At 58.6% G+C, this 15,920-nt stretch overlaps 1 protein-coding gene across 1 annotated transcript in view; it reads left to right on the forward strand.

Annotated features, from left to right (window-relative positions):
- Positions 1-15,920, forward strand: part of COL7A1 (collagen type VII alpha 1 chain) — a 31,765-nt gene that overhangs the window by 3,175 nt on the left and 12,670 nt on the right. The window contains exons 10-66 of the mRNA XM_017955460.3: positions 88-204; positions 280-429; positions 510-638; positions 1,259-1,402; positions 1,491-1,616; positions 1,719-1,862; positions 2,364-2,483; positions 2,613-2,756; positions 3,088-3,213; positions 3,295-3,441; positions 3,696-3,818; positions 4,156-4,302; positions 4,543-4,677; positions 4,764-4,907; positions 4,989-5,125; positions 5,413-5,539; positions 5,624-5,770; positions 5,856-6,028; positions 6,127-6,162; positions 6,246-6,272; positions 6,369-6,413; positions 6,485-6,547; positions 6,988-7,068; positions 7,158-7,193; positions 7,334-7,369; positions 7,547-7,618; positions 7,727-7,804; positions 8,041-8,067; positions 8,149-8,202; positions 8,323-8,385; positions 8,488-8,547; positions 8,675-8,710; positions 8,929-8,973; positions 9,051-9,086; positions 9,441-9,485; positions 9,581-9,616; positions 9,736-9,771; positions 10,146-10,178; positions 10,329-10,382; positions 10,758-10,817; positions 10,907-10,942; positions 11,050-11,130; positions 11,232-11,267; positions 11,463-11,507; positions 11,737-11,808; positions 12,045-12,089; positions 12,332-12,358; positions 12,576-12,605; positions 12,722-12,802; positions 12,874-12,909; positions 12,985-13,020; positions 13,112-13,192; positions 13,435-13,470; positions 13,895-13,957; positions 14,045-14,089; positions 15,689-15,724; positions 15,797-15,832. Coding sequence (XP_017810949.2) covers positions 88-204; positions 280-429; positions 510-638; positions 1,259-1,402; positions 1,491-1,616; positions 1,719-1,862; positions 2,364-2,483; positions 2,613-2,756; positions 3,088-3,213; positions 3,295-3,441; positions 3,696-3,818; positions 4,156-4,302; positions 4,543-4,677; positions 4,764-4,907; positions 4,989-5,125; positions 5,413-5,539; positions 5,624-5,770; positions 5,856-6,028; positions 6,127-6,162; positions 6,246-6,272; positions 6,369-6,413; positions 6,485-6,547; positions 6,988-7,068; positions 7,158-7,193; positions 7,334-7,369; positions 7,547-7,618; positions 7,727-7,804; positions 8,041-8,067; positions 8,149-8,202; positions 8,323-8,385; positions 8,488-8,547; positions 8,675-8,710; positions 8,929-8,973; positions 9,051-9,086; positions 9,441-9,485; positions 9,581-9,616; positions 9,736-9,771; positions 10,146-10,178; positions 10,329-10,382; positions 10,758-10,817; positions 10,907-10,942; positions 11,050-11,130; positions 11,232-11,267; positions 11,463-11,507; positions 11,737-11,808; positions 12,045-12,089; positions 12,332-12,358; positions 12,576-12,605; positions 12,722-12,802; positions 12,874-12,909; positions 12,985-13,020; positions 13,112-13,192; positions 13,435-13,470; positions 13,895-13,957; positions 14,045-14,089; positions 15,689-15,724; positions 15,797-15,832 — 4,361 coding nt within the window. The remainder of the gene's footprint in view (positions 1-87; positions 205-279; positions 430-509; positions 639-1,258; positions 1,403-1,490; positions 1,617-1,718; positions 1,863-2,363; positions 2,484-2,612; positions 2,757-3,087; positions 3,214-3,294; positions 3,442-3,695; positions 3,819-4,155; positions 4,303-4,542; positions 4,678-4,763; positions 4,908-4,988; positions 5,126-5,412; positions 5,540-5,623; positions 5,771-5,855; positions 6,029-6,126; positions 6,163-6,245; positions 6,273-6,368; positions 6,414-6,484; positions 6,548-6,987; positions 7,069-7,157; positions 7,194-7,333; positions 7,370-7,546; positions 7,619-7,726; positions 7,805-8,040; positions 8,068-8,148; positions 8,203-8,322; positions 8,386-8,487; positions 8,548-8,674; positions 8,711-8,928; positions 8,974-9,050; positions 9,087-9,440; positions 9,486-9,580; positions 9,617-9,735; positions 9,772-10,145; positions 10,179-10,328; positions 10,383-10,757; positions 10,818-10,906; positions 10,943-11,049; positions 11,131-11,231; positions 11,268-11,462; positions 11,508-11,736; positions 11,809-12,044; positions 12,090-12,331; positions 12,359-12,575; positions 12,606-12,721; positions 12,803-12,873; positions 12,910-12,984; positions 13,021-13,111; positions 13,193-13,434; positions 13,471-13,894; positions 13,958-14,044; positions 14,090-15,688; positions 15,725-15,796; positions 15,833-15,920) is intronic.

The raw sequence follows: 15,920 nt of genomic DNA on the forward strand, positions 1-15,920 counted from the left end.
GTGAGAAGGCTGGGCACTTTCGTCAGGCTGGGACGGGCAGGCAGGGCAAGGACCGGAGGCCACTGACATCCCATGTGCCCTGGGCAGACGCTTCTGTTGAGCAGACCCTGCGCCCGGTCATCCTGGGCCCCACATCCATCCTCCTTTCCTGGAACTTGGTGCCTGAGGCCCGCGGCTACCGGTTGGAATGGCGGCGTGAGACTGGTCAGTGTGGGGGAAGGGACGGACAGGCAAGGGTCAGGGCATGGCGTCAGCTGGCCTAACCCTGTCATCTTGCAGGCTTGGAGCCACCACAGAAGGTGGTGCTGCCCTCTGATGTGACCCGCTACCAGTTGGATGGGCTGCAGCCGGGCACAGAGTACCGCCTCACACTCTACACTCTGCTGGAGGGCCACGAGGTGGCCACCCCTGCAACCGTGGTTCCCACTGGTGAGGACTCTGTGCGCTGGGCCAGTGAGTGGGGGAGGTGTCGGAGCCCCAGGCTGCCTCTATGCTGTGCTCTCCAACAGGACCAGAGCTGCCCGTGGGCCCTGTGATGGACCTGCAAGCCACCGAGCTGCCCGGGCAGCGGGTGCGAGTGTCCTGGAGCCCAGTCCCCGGTGCCACCCAGTACCGCATCATTGTGCGCAGCACCCAGGGTAAGGTGGACACAACCAGCACCCCCACCACACACACTGAAGTTCCAGCCTCTCCTTCCACACCTGGGTCCCTATAGTCTCCTCCCTGTCTCCTTATCCATCTGCTTCCCAGGATGGCACTGAGCCCTGAAGTGTCACAGGGTGTGTCTGCCCCTACCCTGCCCCAGCCGATCTCCTCCCTGCCCCACACCCCTGTCCATGGCTTGCGACTCTGCACAGCCACAAACTCAGTCACCTGCCTTTCTGTGACCCTAGTGGTGACCACTGTACACCAACCTCTCATTGCATGTCCCCATCCAGCACCGACTTCTGCCATCCCACGTCAGTGTCTATCAACAGCTCATCAGTTCTCACTGCAGTCCACTGGCTCCTGTCATCCTACATGCCAGCATCCCACGGACCCCTGTCCTCCAGTGTCCCTGACCATCACTGGCCCCTTTCATCCTATGTCCTTGTCTTGCATTCACTTTTTTCAACCATATCCCATCTCTCTGGTCCCCACCACCCCACATCCCCACCTCCATGGCCCTTCTCGCTGTGTGTCCCTGTCCATCACTGCCATTGTCCCACGTCCCTGTCTCTTTTTGACCCCTGCCCACCTACGCTGACTTCTCTCTTAGGGGTTGAGCGGATCCTGATGCTTCCCGGGAGTCAGACAGCGTTCGACTTGGATGACGTTCAGGCTGGGCTTAGCTACACTGTGCGGGTGTCTGCTCGAGTGGGTTCCCGTGAGGGCAGTGCCAGTGTCCTCACTGTCCGCCGGGGTGAGCACTACAAGAAGCTTGTGGAGGACAGCTGTCTGCCTCACTCTGGTCCTGGTTCTGACCTCTGACCTCTGTGTTTAACCCCTAGAGCCGGAAACCCTACTTGCTGTTCCAGGGCTGCGGGTTGTAGTGTCAGATGCTACGAGAGTGAGGGTGGCCTGGGGACCCGTCCCTCGAGCCAGTGGATTTCGGATTAGCTGGAGCACAGGCAGTGGTCAGTGTGGGCTGTGTGGGGGGACTGCTGAAGGGACCAATGAGGGTATGGGGGCTGGAGGGGACAGGCAGGAGCCATGCCAGCATTTCCCTCTGACCTCAGGTCCAGAGTCCAGCCAGACACTGCCCCCAGACTCTACTGTCACAGACATCACAGGGCTGCAGCCTGGAACCGCCTACCAGGTGGCTGTGTCTGTACTGCGAGGGAGAGAGGAGGGCCCCGCTGCGGTCATCGTGGCTCGAACAGGTCAGGGCCTGCCCCTGTCCCTTGACTCTCTGCCTCCATTGCTCTTTCAGACCCCCATGCCTTCCCTTGCAGACCCTTGCTACTCCCCAGAACTCCTGCCTCCCCTTTCAGATTCCTACTCCCTCCTCCCTCAGAGACTCTGCTTCCCCTTCAGTTTCAGCTGTCTCCCCTTAAGCCCTTCCCATCTTCAGATTCCCCCGCTTCTCCCCTAAGACTCCCACAATCTTTGCCCTCAAATTTCCACCACCTCAGCCCTCAGACCCCCACCCCTTTTTTTGCTGGACCCAAATCTCCTCTGAGATTTACACTTTCTCCTCCATCAGACCCCCTCACTGCCTCCTAAAACCTCCATCTCCCCACTTCTCCACTGGACCTATTCACCATCTCCTCTATCAGATCCCTGTCTTCTGTTAGACTCTCATCGCCTTCCACTATCAGTATCAGATAGCCCCACTCGTTCCTGCCTGCTCCCACAGACTCCCCATTGCCTCTCCCCACTAGACCCACTGGGCCCAGTGAGGACAGTCCATGTGACTCAGGCCAGCAGCTCATCTGTCACCATTACCTGGACCAGGGTTCCTGGCGCCACAGGATACAGGGTTTCCTGGCACTCAGCCCACGGTGGGGACTGGGGTTTGGGAGAGGGCAGGTCAGGGTGGAATGGGGGCTGGGGGTTTATTGGGGGTCCAGGTGGGGCTCTGGGGGACAGAGTTTGACTAGCCCTGGAGTTGCCTCCATCCCTGCTCCTAGGCCCAGAGAAATCCCAGTTGGTTTCTGGGGAGGCCACGGTGGCTGAGCTGGACGGGCTGGAGCCAGATACTGAGTATACGGTGCATGTAAGGGCCCATGTGGCTGGTGTGGATGGGCCCCCTGCCTCTGTGGTTGTCAGGACTGGTGAGTGGACCCTGACCAGCTGCTAGCCACACCGAATTAGCTACCCTGCCCTGCTGTGTATTCCTGATTGCCCAGCTGCCTCCACGCCCCTGCTTAGTGACTGTCCTGTCCACACTGACCCACCCCGCACTGATTAAGTGTCCACCCACGGTGACTTCCTGGTGGCCCCACACTGCCCACCCGAAGGCACTGACCTCCTCCTTCTCAGGGCTGCCTACAGTGACCTGTCCATACTAACCTCACACTGACTTTCAGATTACCCCCGTGTCAACCATGCCTGCACTACCACTCTGTTCTCTGCCAGACCCCTTTACCTTGCCTCTATCCCCAGCCCCTGAGCCTGTGGGCCGTGTGTCAAGGCTGCAAATCCTCAATGCTTCCAGCGACGTTCTGCGGATCACCTGGGTAGGGGTCACTGGGGCCACAGCTTACAGACTGGCCTGGGGCCGGAGTGAAGGTATGGCTCCCTGATGCCACCCCTATCCTTCCTGGCTGGGACTGCCCACCCCTAACCATTTCTCTATGCCCACCTGGCCAGGTGGCCCCATGAGACACCAGATACTCCCAGGAAACACAGACTCTGCAGAGATCCAGGGTCTCGAAGGTGGAGTCAGCTACTCAGTGCGAGTGACTGCACTTGTCGGGGACCGCGAGGGCACACCTGTCTCCATTGTCGTCACCACGCGTAGGCAGAGCATGAGCTGGAGAGCCTTGGGATGGGTGGTGTGGATGGTTTGGGGATCGGGGCTTGTGCTCCAGATTGGAGAAAGGACCAGGATTGGTAGTGAGCCTTTGGGGGCGGGGTCTGAGAGGAGGGAAGGTGAAGCCCGGGATAGGCAGAGGGGCTGGCTGGGTGGGGTGCGTGTGCCAGGGTGGGCCTGGGATTGGCACAGGGGCCATTGGGGCAGAGCCTCCCTGATTCCTGAGCTTTCTCTCCAGCACCTGAGGCTCCGCCAGCCCTGGGGACGCTTCACGTGGTGCAGCGCGGGGAGCACTCGCTGAGGCTGCGCTGGGAGCCGGTGCCCGGAGTGCAGGGCTTCCTTCTGCGCTGGCAACCAGAGGGTGAGGGGTGTTCCTGGGAGGGGGTTAGGAACCAATGGGGGCAAAGCTGTGGCAGATGCTGCAAGGTAGGTGAGGACAGTGACAGTGAGTGGGGTCTGTCATTGGGGGTCTGCGAGATCAGTGACAGTAGGTAAGATCAGTCAATGAAGTGGGCAGGATCAATGAGTTCATGGAGGGTCAGTCTGGCAAGGTCCATAAAGTGGGCAGAGTCAGTGAGGATGAGGAAGTCAGGAGGGTGGACCCAGTTAACAGAGCCAGTGAGGTGGGCGGGCCCTTTAATGCCTCCAGGTGTCACTCTCCCACATGCTCTTGGCCCCCACCCTCACGCCTGCCCCAGGTGGCCAAGAACAGTCCCGGGTCCTGGGGCCCGAGCTCAACAGCTATCACCTGGACGGGCTGGAGCCAGCCACACAGTACCGCGTGAGGCTGAGTGTCCTAGGGCCGGCTGGAGAAGAACCCTCTGCAGACGTGACTGCGCGCACTGGTAAGCCTGCCTCACCTTGGCGTGCTCCTTCCCTACTGATGACCCACCCTGGCTTCCTGCACCCCGATTCTGAGTGACTCCTCCTGTACCCCCACCCCTCACCCTCTGACCCTGGGTGACCCCAGCATGACCTCTCATGACGCTTCAATAAGACAAACCCGACCCAGGATCTCAGATCTCTCTCCCCTCTGGGTTCTCAGGACTCAACCTCTGATCCTCGATCTTTCATTCCTCCTTCAGAGTCACCTCGTGTTCCAAGCACTGAACTACGTGTGGTGGACACCTCGATCGACTCGGTGACTTTGGCCTGGACCCCAGTGTCCAGGGCATCCAGCTACATCCTATCCTGGCGGCCACTCAGAGGCCCTGGCCAGGGTGAGGGGGAGGCCAGGGTTGGGGTGGGCTGGCAGTTGGGGTTCTGTGGAGACTGATTTTTAATCAAGTTCTCTCTCCTGCATAAGTGCCTGGGGCCCCGCAGACACTTCCAGGGATCTCAAGCTCACAGCGGGTGACAGGGCTAGAGCCTGGCGTCTCTTACATATTCTCCCTGACGCCTGTCCTGGATGGCGTGCAGGGTCCTGAGGCATCCATCACACAGGCACCAGGTATGGCGGGCATAGTGGGAAGGGCAGAAAGGTGTGTCTGGGTGGGCTGCTCGCTTCAGTAACTTGTTCCCCTTCCTGCAGTGTGTCCCCGTGGCCTGGCGGATGTGGTGTTCCTACCACACGCCACCCAAGACAATGCTCACCGTGCGGAGGCTACGAGGCGGGTCCTGGAGCGTCTGGTGTTGGCACTTGGGCCTCTTGGGCCACAGGCGGTTCAGGTTTGGTCCTGGGGCAACCAGATTCTTACCTCTCCCTGTGGCCCCCCACCCAGGCTCCATGCCAGTTACCATCTCCTGACCACCCAACAGGTTCAGTCATTCTCCCAGCTCTCCCACAGGCTCCAGATCTCATCTGCTGTCTGGCTTCCTATCCTGCCGTCACTGCTGACTCCCTAATAGATAGTCAGGCTTTGGTCACACACAGCCTGATGTGTTTCTCCAGGCTCTGTGCACCCCCATCCCTGCTCTATCATCCTCCTCAGGCTCTGTGTCTCCCTCCACCCCAGGTTGGCCTGCTGTCTTACAGTCACCGGCCCTCCCCACTGTTCCCCCTGAATGGCTCCTATGACCTTGGCATTATCTTGCAAAGGATCCGTGACATGCCCTACATGGACCCAAGTGGGAACAACCTGGGTGAGGACTGCAGCAGGCATGGACTCTTGGGGCTATCCACTGGGAACTTAGTGCCCCAGGGTTCTGACATGTCCTTCCTTCCAGGCACAGCCGTGGTCACAGCTCACAGATACGTGTTGGCACCAGATGCTCCTGGGCGCCGCCAGCACGTGCCAGGGGTGATGGTTCTGCTAGTGGATGAACCCTTGAGAGGTGACATATTCAGCCCCATCCGTGAGGCCCAGGCTGCTGGTAAGGAGTAGGCTGATGGGGAAGGGGTCTGGGAATAGGGGTGGCCCTGACAGGGCTATCAAGCAGCCACTGGACCCCACCTTAGGGCTTAAAGTGGTGATGTTGGGAATGGCTGGAGCGGACCCAGAGCAGCTGCGTCGCTTGGTGCCGGGCATGGACTCTGTCCAGACCTTTTTCGCCGTGGATGATGGGCCAAGCCTGGACCGGGCAGTCAGTGGTCTGGCTGCAGCCCTGTGTCAGGCATCCTTCACTACTCAGGTTTGGAAGAGGCCTCTGGGGGACTGGGTGGTAGAAAATAAGGGATCTGGGGGTTCTTGGTAGAAATGTTCAACCTCAAAGAGACCCTATGTCCACAGCCCCGGCCAGAACCCTGCCCAGTATATTGTCCAAAGGTAAGAGTCCTGTGACGAGAGGTGGGCAGAAGCTGCACCTGGGGCTAGCCACTCTGACCCACATCTGACATGTCTTTCCCCAGGGCCAGAAGGGGGAACCTGGAGAAATGGTGAGTGCCCCTGCGGGGCGGGAAATAGAGAGTGGGTTGGGTGTCAGTGGGGCAGGGGAGGTTGGCAGCACAGGTCTCACTGATCACCCTTCCTAGGGCCTGAGAGGACAAGTTGGGCCTCCTGGCGACCCTGGCCTCCCGGTGAGTGCCCCCCACATCTGTCCCTGCACCCTGACTGGCTTATCACCACCTAACCTGCTCTCTTCTCTCAGGGCAGGACTGGTGCTCCTGGCCCCCAGGGGCCCCCTGGAAGTGCCACTGCTAAGGGCGAAAGGGTGAGTGTGGGGACCATCGAGGTTTCTCTGAGGCACTCCTCAAAGCTTTCTCAGGGTTTTTACAAGAGGGAAGGAATAAGCAGAGTTAGAATCATCAGAAATTCCTAGAAGCCCAGCTGGAGGTTATAAACCACCGCAGAGACTTTAGGGGACACTCTGAAGTAGAAGGGCCAGTGGGGCTTCTAGCCCCTCTGCAGAGCCTGAGCAGCAGCTCTAAGTCCCAGAGGCAGGGAAGCCCTCTGCCTTGTCACTGCCCTTGTGCCTGGAATTGGACTCCGTGCAGCTCTGAGGGGCCACTTCTCTGCCTCACTGTTCCACCCCCAATAATACCTGGGGGCCAGTGAGGTAGGGGACCCCTTGTTGATGGGATGAGGCCCCTCCAGCAAACCAGGGGCCTTGGGGGAGGGTCCCTTCCTGCCCTGACCTCTTCACCTCCTCAGGGCTTCCCTGGAGCAGATGGGCGTCCAGGCAGCCCTGGCCGCCCCGGGACTCCTGGGACCCCTGGAGCACCTGGCCTAAAGGTGAGCAAGCCTTGCCCTGCGGGTCAGGGTGGGCACTGCCTGAGTGGGTGGGTGGCTCCGACTGTTCTGCCTCTGGCCTCCATTTGCAGGGCTCTCCAGGGTTGCCTGGCCCTCGTGGGGAACCGGTAAGGCGCCCTCCCTTCTTTGCTCTCCAAGTGTCTTCCCAGGGCTCTTCCACAGGGCGGGAGCCTGGGGTGGTGGGTCAGTGCCCACGCTGACACTCGCCTGAGCCCAAGCACCACCCTCTGCTCTGTTTGGTCCTCAGGGAGAGCAAGGATCTCGAGGCCCAAAGGGGGAGCCGGTAGGTGAAGGGGGAAGGGAGGCGGCCGGGATGTCCCAGGGAGGAGCAGGACTGCCCCACGCCAGACCCTGTGCAGGGCCTAAGGCGCGAATAGGAATAGCTGGACGTGTCTAGGGGCTTATTCCAGCTCAAGGCCCCCATATCCTGAATCCTGCCCACTGCTCTCTGTCCCTACAGGGGGCTCCCGGACAAATCACTGGAGGCGAAGGACCTGGGCTTCCTGGGCGGAAAGGGGACCCTGGACCATCGGTAAGTCCAGGGTATGTGGTGGCGAGTGATGGGGAGTGGGGGGACTGACAAGAGGGGGTGAGAGGAGGGTCTATGGGGTTGCACCTTATACTTTGTCTCCTCCATCAGGGCCCCCCTGGACCTCGTGGACCACTGGGGGACCCAGGACCCCGTGGCCCCCCAGGGCTTCCTGGAACAGCCATGAAGGTGACAACCTCATGAGTGCCATGTGATGCAGAGACCTGGTGACCCCATTTGAACCCACATAACCCCTACCAGTTCCTCTGGCTCTTGTGACCCTCTGATCACCCCCATCCTCACCATGATGCCTCAGTTCTCCCAAGATCCTTGTAATCCAATTGGACCCCATGACCCTCATCCCTCCTAGTATCTTTGGGAGTGAGGTGTGGCCCAGGGTCATGGGGTCATCATCTGTTTTCTAGGGTGACAAAGGTGATCGTGGGGAGCGGGTAAGTGAGGGACAGGTTGTGCTGGGGGTGGCTTGGAGTCTGATTCCCCTGTTCATTCCGTGACCTGCTGTTCTCTCCCAGGGTCCCCCTGGACCAGGTGAAGGTGGCATTGCTCCCGGGGAGCCCGGTCTGCCGGTGAGTGGGCCTAGAGGCTCTGCTAGGGGCCCTGCTCAGGGCTGTGGGTCTCTCCTGGGGCAGTGGTTGGGTGCTGGGCTTCATAGTTCTTCGCTCACATTTTTACTCACTTCCTCCTAGGGTCTTCCCGGAAGCCCTGGACCCCAAGGCCCCGTTGGCCCCCCTGGAGAGAAAGGAGAAAAAGTAGGAAGCCTGACTTGATGATATCCCAGTTCTGGGGTGGGAGGCTGGGTGCTAGGGGCAGGGCCTCCTTTCGGTCTTCCCACCCGTGCGTTTCTCCTTCAGGGTGACTCTGAGGATGGAGCTCCAGGCCTCCCAGGACAACCTGGGTCTCCGGGTGAGCAAGTGAGTAGAGGGGCCAGGGGTTCTGAATGTGGTGGGAACAGCTCCAGCCCCCACCTCAATCATCAACCACTGCTCCATCCTCATGCCCAAACGCAAATCTCTGAACCCCCAAATTCATCCCTTCCAGGGCCCACGGGGACCTCCTGGAGCTATTGGCCCCAAAGTGAGTACCAGTTGGGGGACTGAGGTGTGAGGGGTGCTACTCTGGGCTCCCCGTGGTGTTAGGGGAGGCTGGAAGATCAGGAGATAACAGTTCCCTGCAGGTCAGAGGTTGTGGTTTTGGAGGGGGTGGTTGGAGTTTGAGACCCCTTGTCTGGGGTTTGACATTCAAGCCCGCCACCAACCCCCTCTCTCTGTCGTTCTCTCACCCTCTGTCTTCAGGGTGACCGGGGCTTTCCAGGGCCCCTGGGTGAGGCTGGAGAGAAGGTAAGTGCAACCTGGGGGGCTCCAAGGGCCCTGGAGGATCTGGCCCAACTCAGCTCTGACCTCTTCTGTTCCATCAGGGCGAACGTGGACCCCCAGGCCCAGCGGGATCCCGGGTAAGCCCACTGGCTGCAATGCTCATACCAGCTGACCTGGCTGTGCCCTTTCTGGTTTTGGCTTTTTGCCCTTGACCCCCGCTGCCCCTGCTCCTCACCCCTCCTCAATGACCCCTTATCCCTGCTGATACAGGCTCTAACCATCAGCCCCAGGGACCTGGCTTTAAATCTCTGACCCTGCTGAACTGACCTTGACTTTCAATGACCTGGTCTCTGTCCTCCTGCCAAGTCTACCCCTGCCAACCTAAATCCCAATCTTCTCTGACCCCTCTCCAGCCCCCACCCCAGCCTCTAGCCCTGCCCATATCCCCCATCCCCACCCACCTGCACAGCTCTTCCCTTCCTTTCCTCCAGGGGCTGCCAGGGGTTGCTGGACGTCCTGGAGCAGAGGGTCCTGAAGTGAGTCTGTGACTGTGGTGGGACCACGAGTGGGACTTTTGTGTGTCCCTCCCCTTTCCTTTCCCCTCCTGGACTCCCACTTTCTCTACATTCAGGGGCCACCAGGACCCACCGGCCACCAAGGAGAGAAGGTGGGTCCTCGACTGGGGGTGGTACTATCTGGTACTAGGGGTGTGGCAGGTGGGACACTGGGATTTGGGGCTCCAAGGTGACTCCCTGACCTGTCCCTGCTGCTATCCTCTCTCCACAGGGGGAGCCTGGTCGTCCTGGGGACCCTGCAGTGGTGGTGAGTGATGAGAGGATGGGGCTCTGAGCACAGCACAGCCCTTGAGCAGTGATCCTCCTATAGAACACTATCTGGGCTGTGATTCCACAGTGCTGGGCCCGTGAGCAGTCTCAGAGCTCTGTGGCTCACCTGCTAGAACCTGCCTCCAGACTCCTGGCTGTGATCCTGTGACCCCATGACCGCCATGCAGGTCATGAGCTCTTTGTGTCAGTCCATTTCGTATAACCCCTTCCCTGCTATCGGCGGTGACCCTGTGACTTCTGGGTGGAGACTGAGCTGTATGACTTCGAATTCCATGTGACCTCCATTCCAATGAAGACTGGTCATACAACCCCAAGGCAGGGCCAAGCTGTATCTGTCCTGTTTGTTTTCAGGGACCTGCTGTTGCTGGACCCAAAGGAGAAAAGGTAAGCCTGGTATGGGGCAAGGGGAGGTTTCTACAGAGTTGAGGTCTAGGTCATAGGGCCTATGTATGGGACTTGAGGGTCATAGGACTTGCTAGGTCAGGGGGTTAACTGGAGCCTGGGACTAGCACTGATGGTCTTTGTCACCTCCAGGGAGATGTGGGGCCTGCTGGGCCCAGAGGAGCTACTGGAGTCCAAGGGGAACGGGTAAGTGAAGGGAAGTGTTTTTTTTTGTTTTTTTTTGAGACAGAGTCTCGCTCTGTTGCCCAGGCTGGAGTGCAGTGGCGGGATCTCGGCTCACTGCAAGCTCCGCCTCCCCGGTTCAAATGATTCTCCTGCCTCAGCCTCCCAAGTAGCTGGGAGTACAGGCGCCCGCCAGCATGGCCGGCTAATTTTTTGTATTTTTTGTAGAGACAGGGTTTCACTGTGGTCTCGATCTCCTGACCTCGTGATCCACCCGTCTCGGCCTCCCAAAGTGCTGGGATTATAGGCGTGAGCCACTGCGCCTGGCCCGTGAAGGGAAGTGTTTAGGGGGCGGTTGGTAGAGGTTGTCTTCCTGACTTCTTATCCTTCCATCCACAGGGCGCACCTGGCTTGGTTCTTCCTGGAGACCCTGGCCCCAAGGGAGACCCTGGAGACCGGGTGAATCAATGTCGGAATGGGGAGTGTGACAGAGGGAGATGAGGTGGTAGGACCCTGACTAAATCCTATCCCCCTTCTATTCCCTTCAGGGTCCCATTGGCCTTACTGGCAGAGCAGGACCCCCAGTGAGTACCCATGACCCTGGGCAACCTCAAAGCTTCCGGGATCCCCTCCCCTTGAGGACTGCCTGCTTTGAGCATCCTGCATCACCTCCCTCTTGCCTCCTCCACAGGGTGACTCAGGGCCTCCTGGAGAGAAGGGAGACCCTGGGCGGCCTGGCCCCCCAGGACCTGTTGGCCCCCGAGGACGAGATGTAAGAGGCTGGAGCCGGGGGAGTCACGGCGGGTAAGGGAGTAGGGCTGTTGCCAGCATCATGGGGTTCTTGAAACCAGGGCTGACACTCATGTTTCACAGGGTGAAGTTGGAGAGAAAGGTGACGAGGGTCCTCCGGTGAGACTTCTTCCCACTGTGGTTTCTGATCCTTTACCCTTGAACTAGGATCCCAGTGGGCTGGGGCTCCACCAGACCATCCATCCACTCCTTGCCTCCTGTCCAGCTGCTGCTCAGGCCCTTGTCTGTCCCCTCTGCCTGAGTGAGTTAGATCCTAACTCACCTGTGCAGTATGACTTTTCTTTCTATCACCAGGGTGACCCAGGTTTGCCTGGAAAAGCAGGCGAGCGTGGCCTTCGGGTGAGTCTTGGCAGAGAGAAGTAATGGGGTGATAGGAGGTGGGCATGAAGGTGATAGGAAAGGCTGAGGGGGGCTAAAGGGTGATGGGAGGCCCTGCAGGGAGGCATGGGGTGATGGGAACCTCTGATGTGGATTTTGGAGTGATGAGGAGCCTGAGGCAGTGTAGGGGGTCACAGGGGCACCTGCAAAATACTGGGAGGGTCTGTCTCAGGCCAGCTGCTCTTCTTAGGGGGCACCTGGAGTTCGGGGGCCTGTGGGTGAGAAGGGAAACCAGGGAGATCCTGGAGCGGATGGACAAAATGTGAGTCCCAATCTATGACTCCTCACCCCAACCTTAACCCTCCAACCAGTCAATTCCCAACACCTGATCCTATCCCCAACCCCGTAATGCTAAACCCTCCCAATCTTTACTTCCTGTGACCCCTGCATCACGCCCACCTGAAGCCTACCAACATTCCCATGAGTCCCCATGGTGCTTCCAAAGCTCCCCCAAACTGCTGCCCACCTTGAGTGGTCCTGACCCCTGCCTTTCTGCAGGGCAGCCCTGGACCATCTGGATCCAAGGGTGACCGTGGGGAGCCGGTGAGTAGGGCTGGTGTCCTGGGTTCAGAAAGGATTGAGGGTCCCCTGGCACTGCTGCCAGTGTGCCTTCACACGAGGGGTCTGGAGGTCAAGGTGGGAAGCATGGATGGCCACCCATGCCTGCTGGGGGCTGGCATTGGGGTACTTCGGGGAACTTGGGGGCAGAGTTGAGCCTGGAGCAAACCAGAGCCATGGCCTGGGACCTGAGGCTTCCTGTTGACTATAATCATTTCCTTTCCCAGGGTCCCCCAGGACTCCCGGGACGGCTGGTAAGGGCTGCACTGGGTCTGGTCCTCTGTCATTGCCCTCACTTGCCCCTTTGGCTCCACGTCATGTCCCCTCGTTCCTTCCACTAATTCCCACTTCCCCCAGCTGCCCCTCTGAAACCTCCACAGACCCCTGGAGCCCCTCACAGACCCTGTATCCCCTCGCCAACCACTCTTCCCCTTGTTGAGCCATTCTTCTCACTGGCCATTCCCCCCACAGGTAGACATAGGACCTGGAGCAAGAGAGAAGGTATTAGGGTCTGTGGGTGGAGGGTAAGAAAGACCCCAGTGCCCCTCCCGGCAGGTTCTACCTTGGGCATGGCTTAGCTTCAAGGCTGTTCCTCAGCAAGCTTATCTCTGCCACAGGGAGAGCCTGGGGACCGCGGACAAGAGGGTCCTCGAGGGCCCAAGGGCGACCCTGGCCTCCCTGGAGCCCCTGGGGATAGGGTGAGTATGGCTGGTCCTGGGGGTGCAGGTGTGGGAGGGCGCACTCTGATTTCTTCCTCCCCTATCTTCAGGGCATAGATGGGCTTCGCGGGCCCCCAGGCCCACAGGTGAGTGATGCACTTTGCCCTGTCTGCCGAGTCCTCATCTTGCCCTCACCTCTTATCTGACCCTGTTCCCTCCAGGGGGACCCAGGTGTCCGAGGCCCAGCAGGAGAAAAGGTGAGAGGGTGTGGAGGTTTCTCAGGACATGAGCCTGGGTTATCAGATCCACCTCGGCCTTGGTGGCCTCTTACCACTCTATTTTCCACAGGGTGACCGGGGTCCCCCTGGGCTGGATGGCCGGAGCGGACTGGATGGGAAACCAGGAGCCTCCGGGCCCCCTGGGCTGAATGTAAGTCTAGGTAGTCCTGCCTGGTTGTCCCCTTCCCTTATCCCTTCACATGAGGGCCCTAGACCCCAGCCTCGTTGGTTGGTCTTGGCGTTGACGAGCTCTGGGGCCAGACATGTTGTCTCTGTCTTCTCCCAGAGCCCTGCCTGGGTGGGGTGCGTTGTTGCCATGCAGGCCTTAGGCTTACAGGGACTAGAGCCCCTGACCCCATGACCATGATGAACTGACTTTGAGTCTCTCCTCAGGGTGCTGCAGGCAAAGCTGGGGACCCAGGGAGAGACGTAAGTGAGGGGAGATGCTGGGACAGAGGGAACTCAGGGGTTTGCATAAGCTCCGACCAGATCATCATAGTCACAGCATCAGGAGAGTGGGGGGCGTTGGTTCACCCTTGCCTTTGGGGGGGGTCTCAGTCCTCGGGAGGGGTCTCAGTCCCTGGCAGACAGGTTTTAGTAGAATCCCCCTTTCTGACCTTCTTTGCCTTGGGAGTCTTCATAGGCGCTCCAAGTTCTGGGAGTTCTTCCCTTGGGAGTATCAGCAGGGGGCCCCCCATCCATGGGGTCTGTGCCTGAGGGATCTCAATGGGACCTCCCAGTCTTGGGGGTCTGTACCCTGGAGGGAGATCTTATTGGGGTCCTCTTAGTCCATGGGGTATGCCCCAAGGAATATCTCAGAGGCCCTATAAATCTTAACAAATACTTTTTCCAGGGGCTTCCAGGCCTCCGTGGAGAACAGGGCCCCCCTGGCCCCTCTGGTTCCCCTGGATTACCGGTGAGTCCAGACTTTCATGTTACCCTATTTTCCCCCCTACTACCCTCACCTGATCCCTGACATCTGACCAGTGATCTGTTCCCACAGGGAAAGCCAGGCGAGGATGGCAAACCTGGCCTGAATGGAAAAAACGTGAGTGTGTCCAGGGCAACTGTGGCGAAACCTGCCAAGAAACGCCAGCACACCTACATAGCCAAGATCTCTAGCAACACATGAGGCACACGTGCAGACACATGCATCCTGGCCCAGACATACAGATGCATCCAGAAACATAGTTTTTTTTTTTTTTTTTTTTTTTGAGACGGAGTTTCGCTCTTGTTGCTCAGGTTGGAATGCAATGGCACGATCTCGGCTCACCGCAACCTCTGCCTCCTGGGTTCAAGTGATTCTCCTGCCTCAGCCTCCTGAGTAGCTGGGATTACAGGCATGCGCCACCATGCCTGGCATTTTGTTTTTTTTTTGTTTTTGAGACGGAGTCTCGCTCTGTCGCCCAGGCTGGAGTGCAGTGGCCGGATCTCAGCTCACTGCAAGCTCTGCCTCCCGGGTTTACGCCATTCTCCTGCCTCAGCCTCCCGAGTAGCTGGGACTACAAGCGCCCGCCACCTCGCCCGGCTAGTTTTTTGTATTTTTTAGTAGAGACGAGGGTTCACCGTGTTAGCCAGGATGGTCTCGATCTCCTGACCTCGTGATCCATCCGTCTTGGCCTCCCAAAGTGCTGGGATTACAGGCTTAAGCCACTGCGCCCGGCCGCATTTTGTATTTTTAATAGAGACAGGGTTTCTCCATGTTGGTCAGGCTGGTCTCGAACCGACCTCAGGTGATCCACCCGCCTTGGCCTTCCAAAGTGCTGAGTTTACAGGCGTGAGCCACCGCATCAGACCTGGAAAAATAGTTCTATATGCACACACATGCAGCCTCACAGAAACAGGGGTTTGGTGAATGGGCCAATTTGTGGCAGGATGGGTTGACACATGCCCAGATAACCCACAGCCATAGGCACAAGTGAAGAGCCACAGATAGGTCAACAGGCACAAGCACACTAGTGTGAAGCCACATTTGAGGCACTTAGAGACATGTTGACACCCAGACACTTCCACCCAGACTCATGTGCTCAGACATGGACCCAAGACTGCATGTGGACCTGTGTTGAGACGTGGTGAGACACACATGGATGGCTCTGACCTGTGACATGTGCTACAACATGCTGGCACATGACTTTATATCGTCACCCACACGCTTATGGTCGTACACATTGAGCTACACACGAGTTGCAGACAGATGCCAAGACATAGGCCTCAAGACCCAAGGCACTGGGGGCCTTTGGAGACATGTATAAGCCCATGCCCATATGCAGACATGGGCCAAGATGTGCAAACAGACCAGGACACCCAGACCCATGGGTACATGTACTAAGACACACATGGATATGCACACACCCAGGACATGTGGACAATCACCAACCCAGAGATGCATAAATGTGGAGCTACCTCTAGAGAGCCAGAGACAGAGGACATGTGTGCAGTTGCCTGTTGGGGTGAGCAGGGCTGCACAGGCACACCCTTAGACATGCAGCAGCTCACTCGGACGGCCACAGGCCATGCTCCAAGACATACACAGCCATGGAGCTACAGGCCCAGAAATACAGTCATAGTCATCTGAAATCTGCCAAGATAGTGTCTTGCAGTCAGACACAAGTGAATGTTTGGGCTGATGTGAGTCCTCTGCCCACAGGGAGAACCTGGGGACCCTGGAGAAGACGGGAGGAAGGTAAAGTCCCCCACCTGGGGTCTCCCTGGTATCTGCTTGGAGCCATGTCTGAAGCATCCTTGTTTTCCTTAGGGAGAGAAAGGAGATTCAGGTGCCCCTGGGAGAGAAGTGAGTGTTGGAGTTTTCTGCAACCTCTGACCCCTGACCCTGACCCTAGGGGATATGACTCCACTCTTTTCTGAGGTCTCAGGGTCCT

This window comes from Papio anubis, chromosome 2 (genome assembly GCF_008728515.1).
Source record: "Papio anubis isolate 15944 chromosome 2, Panubis1.0, whole genome shotgun sequence".
NCBI classification, from domain to species: Eukaryota; Metazoa; Chordata; class Mammalia; order Primates; family Cercopithecidae; genus Papio; species Papio anubis.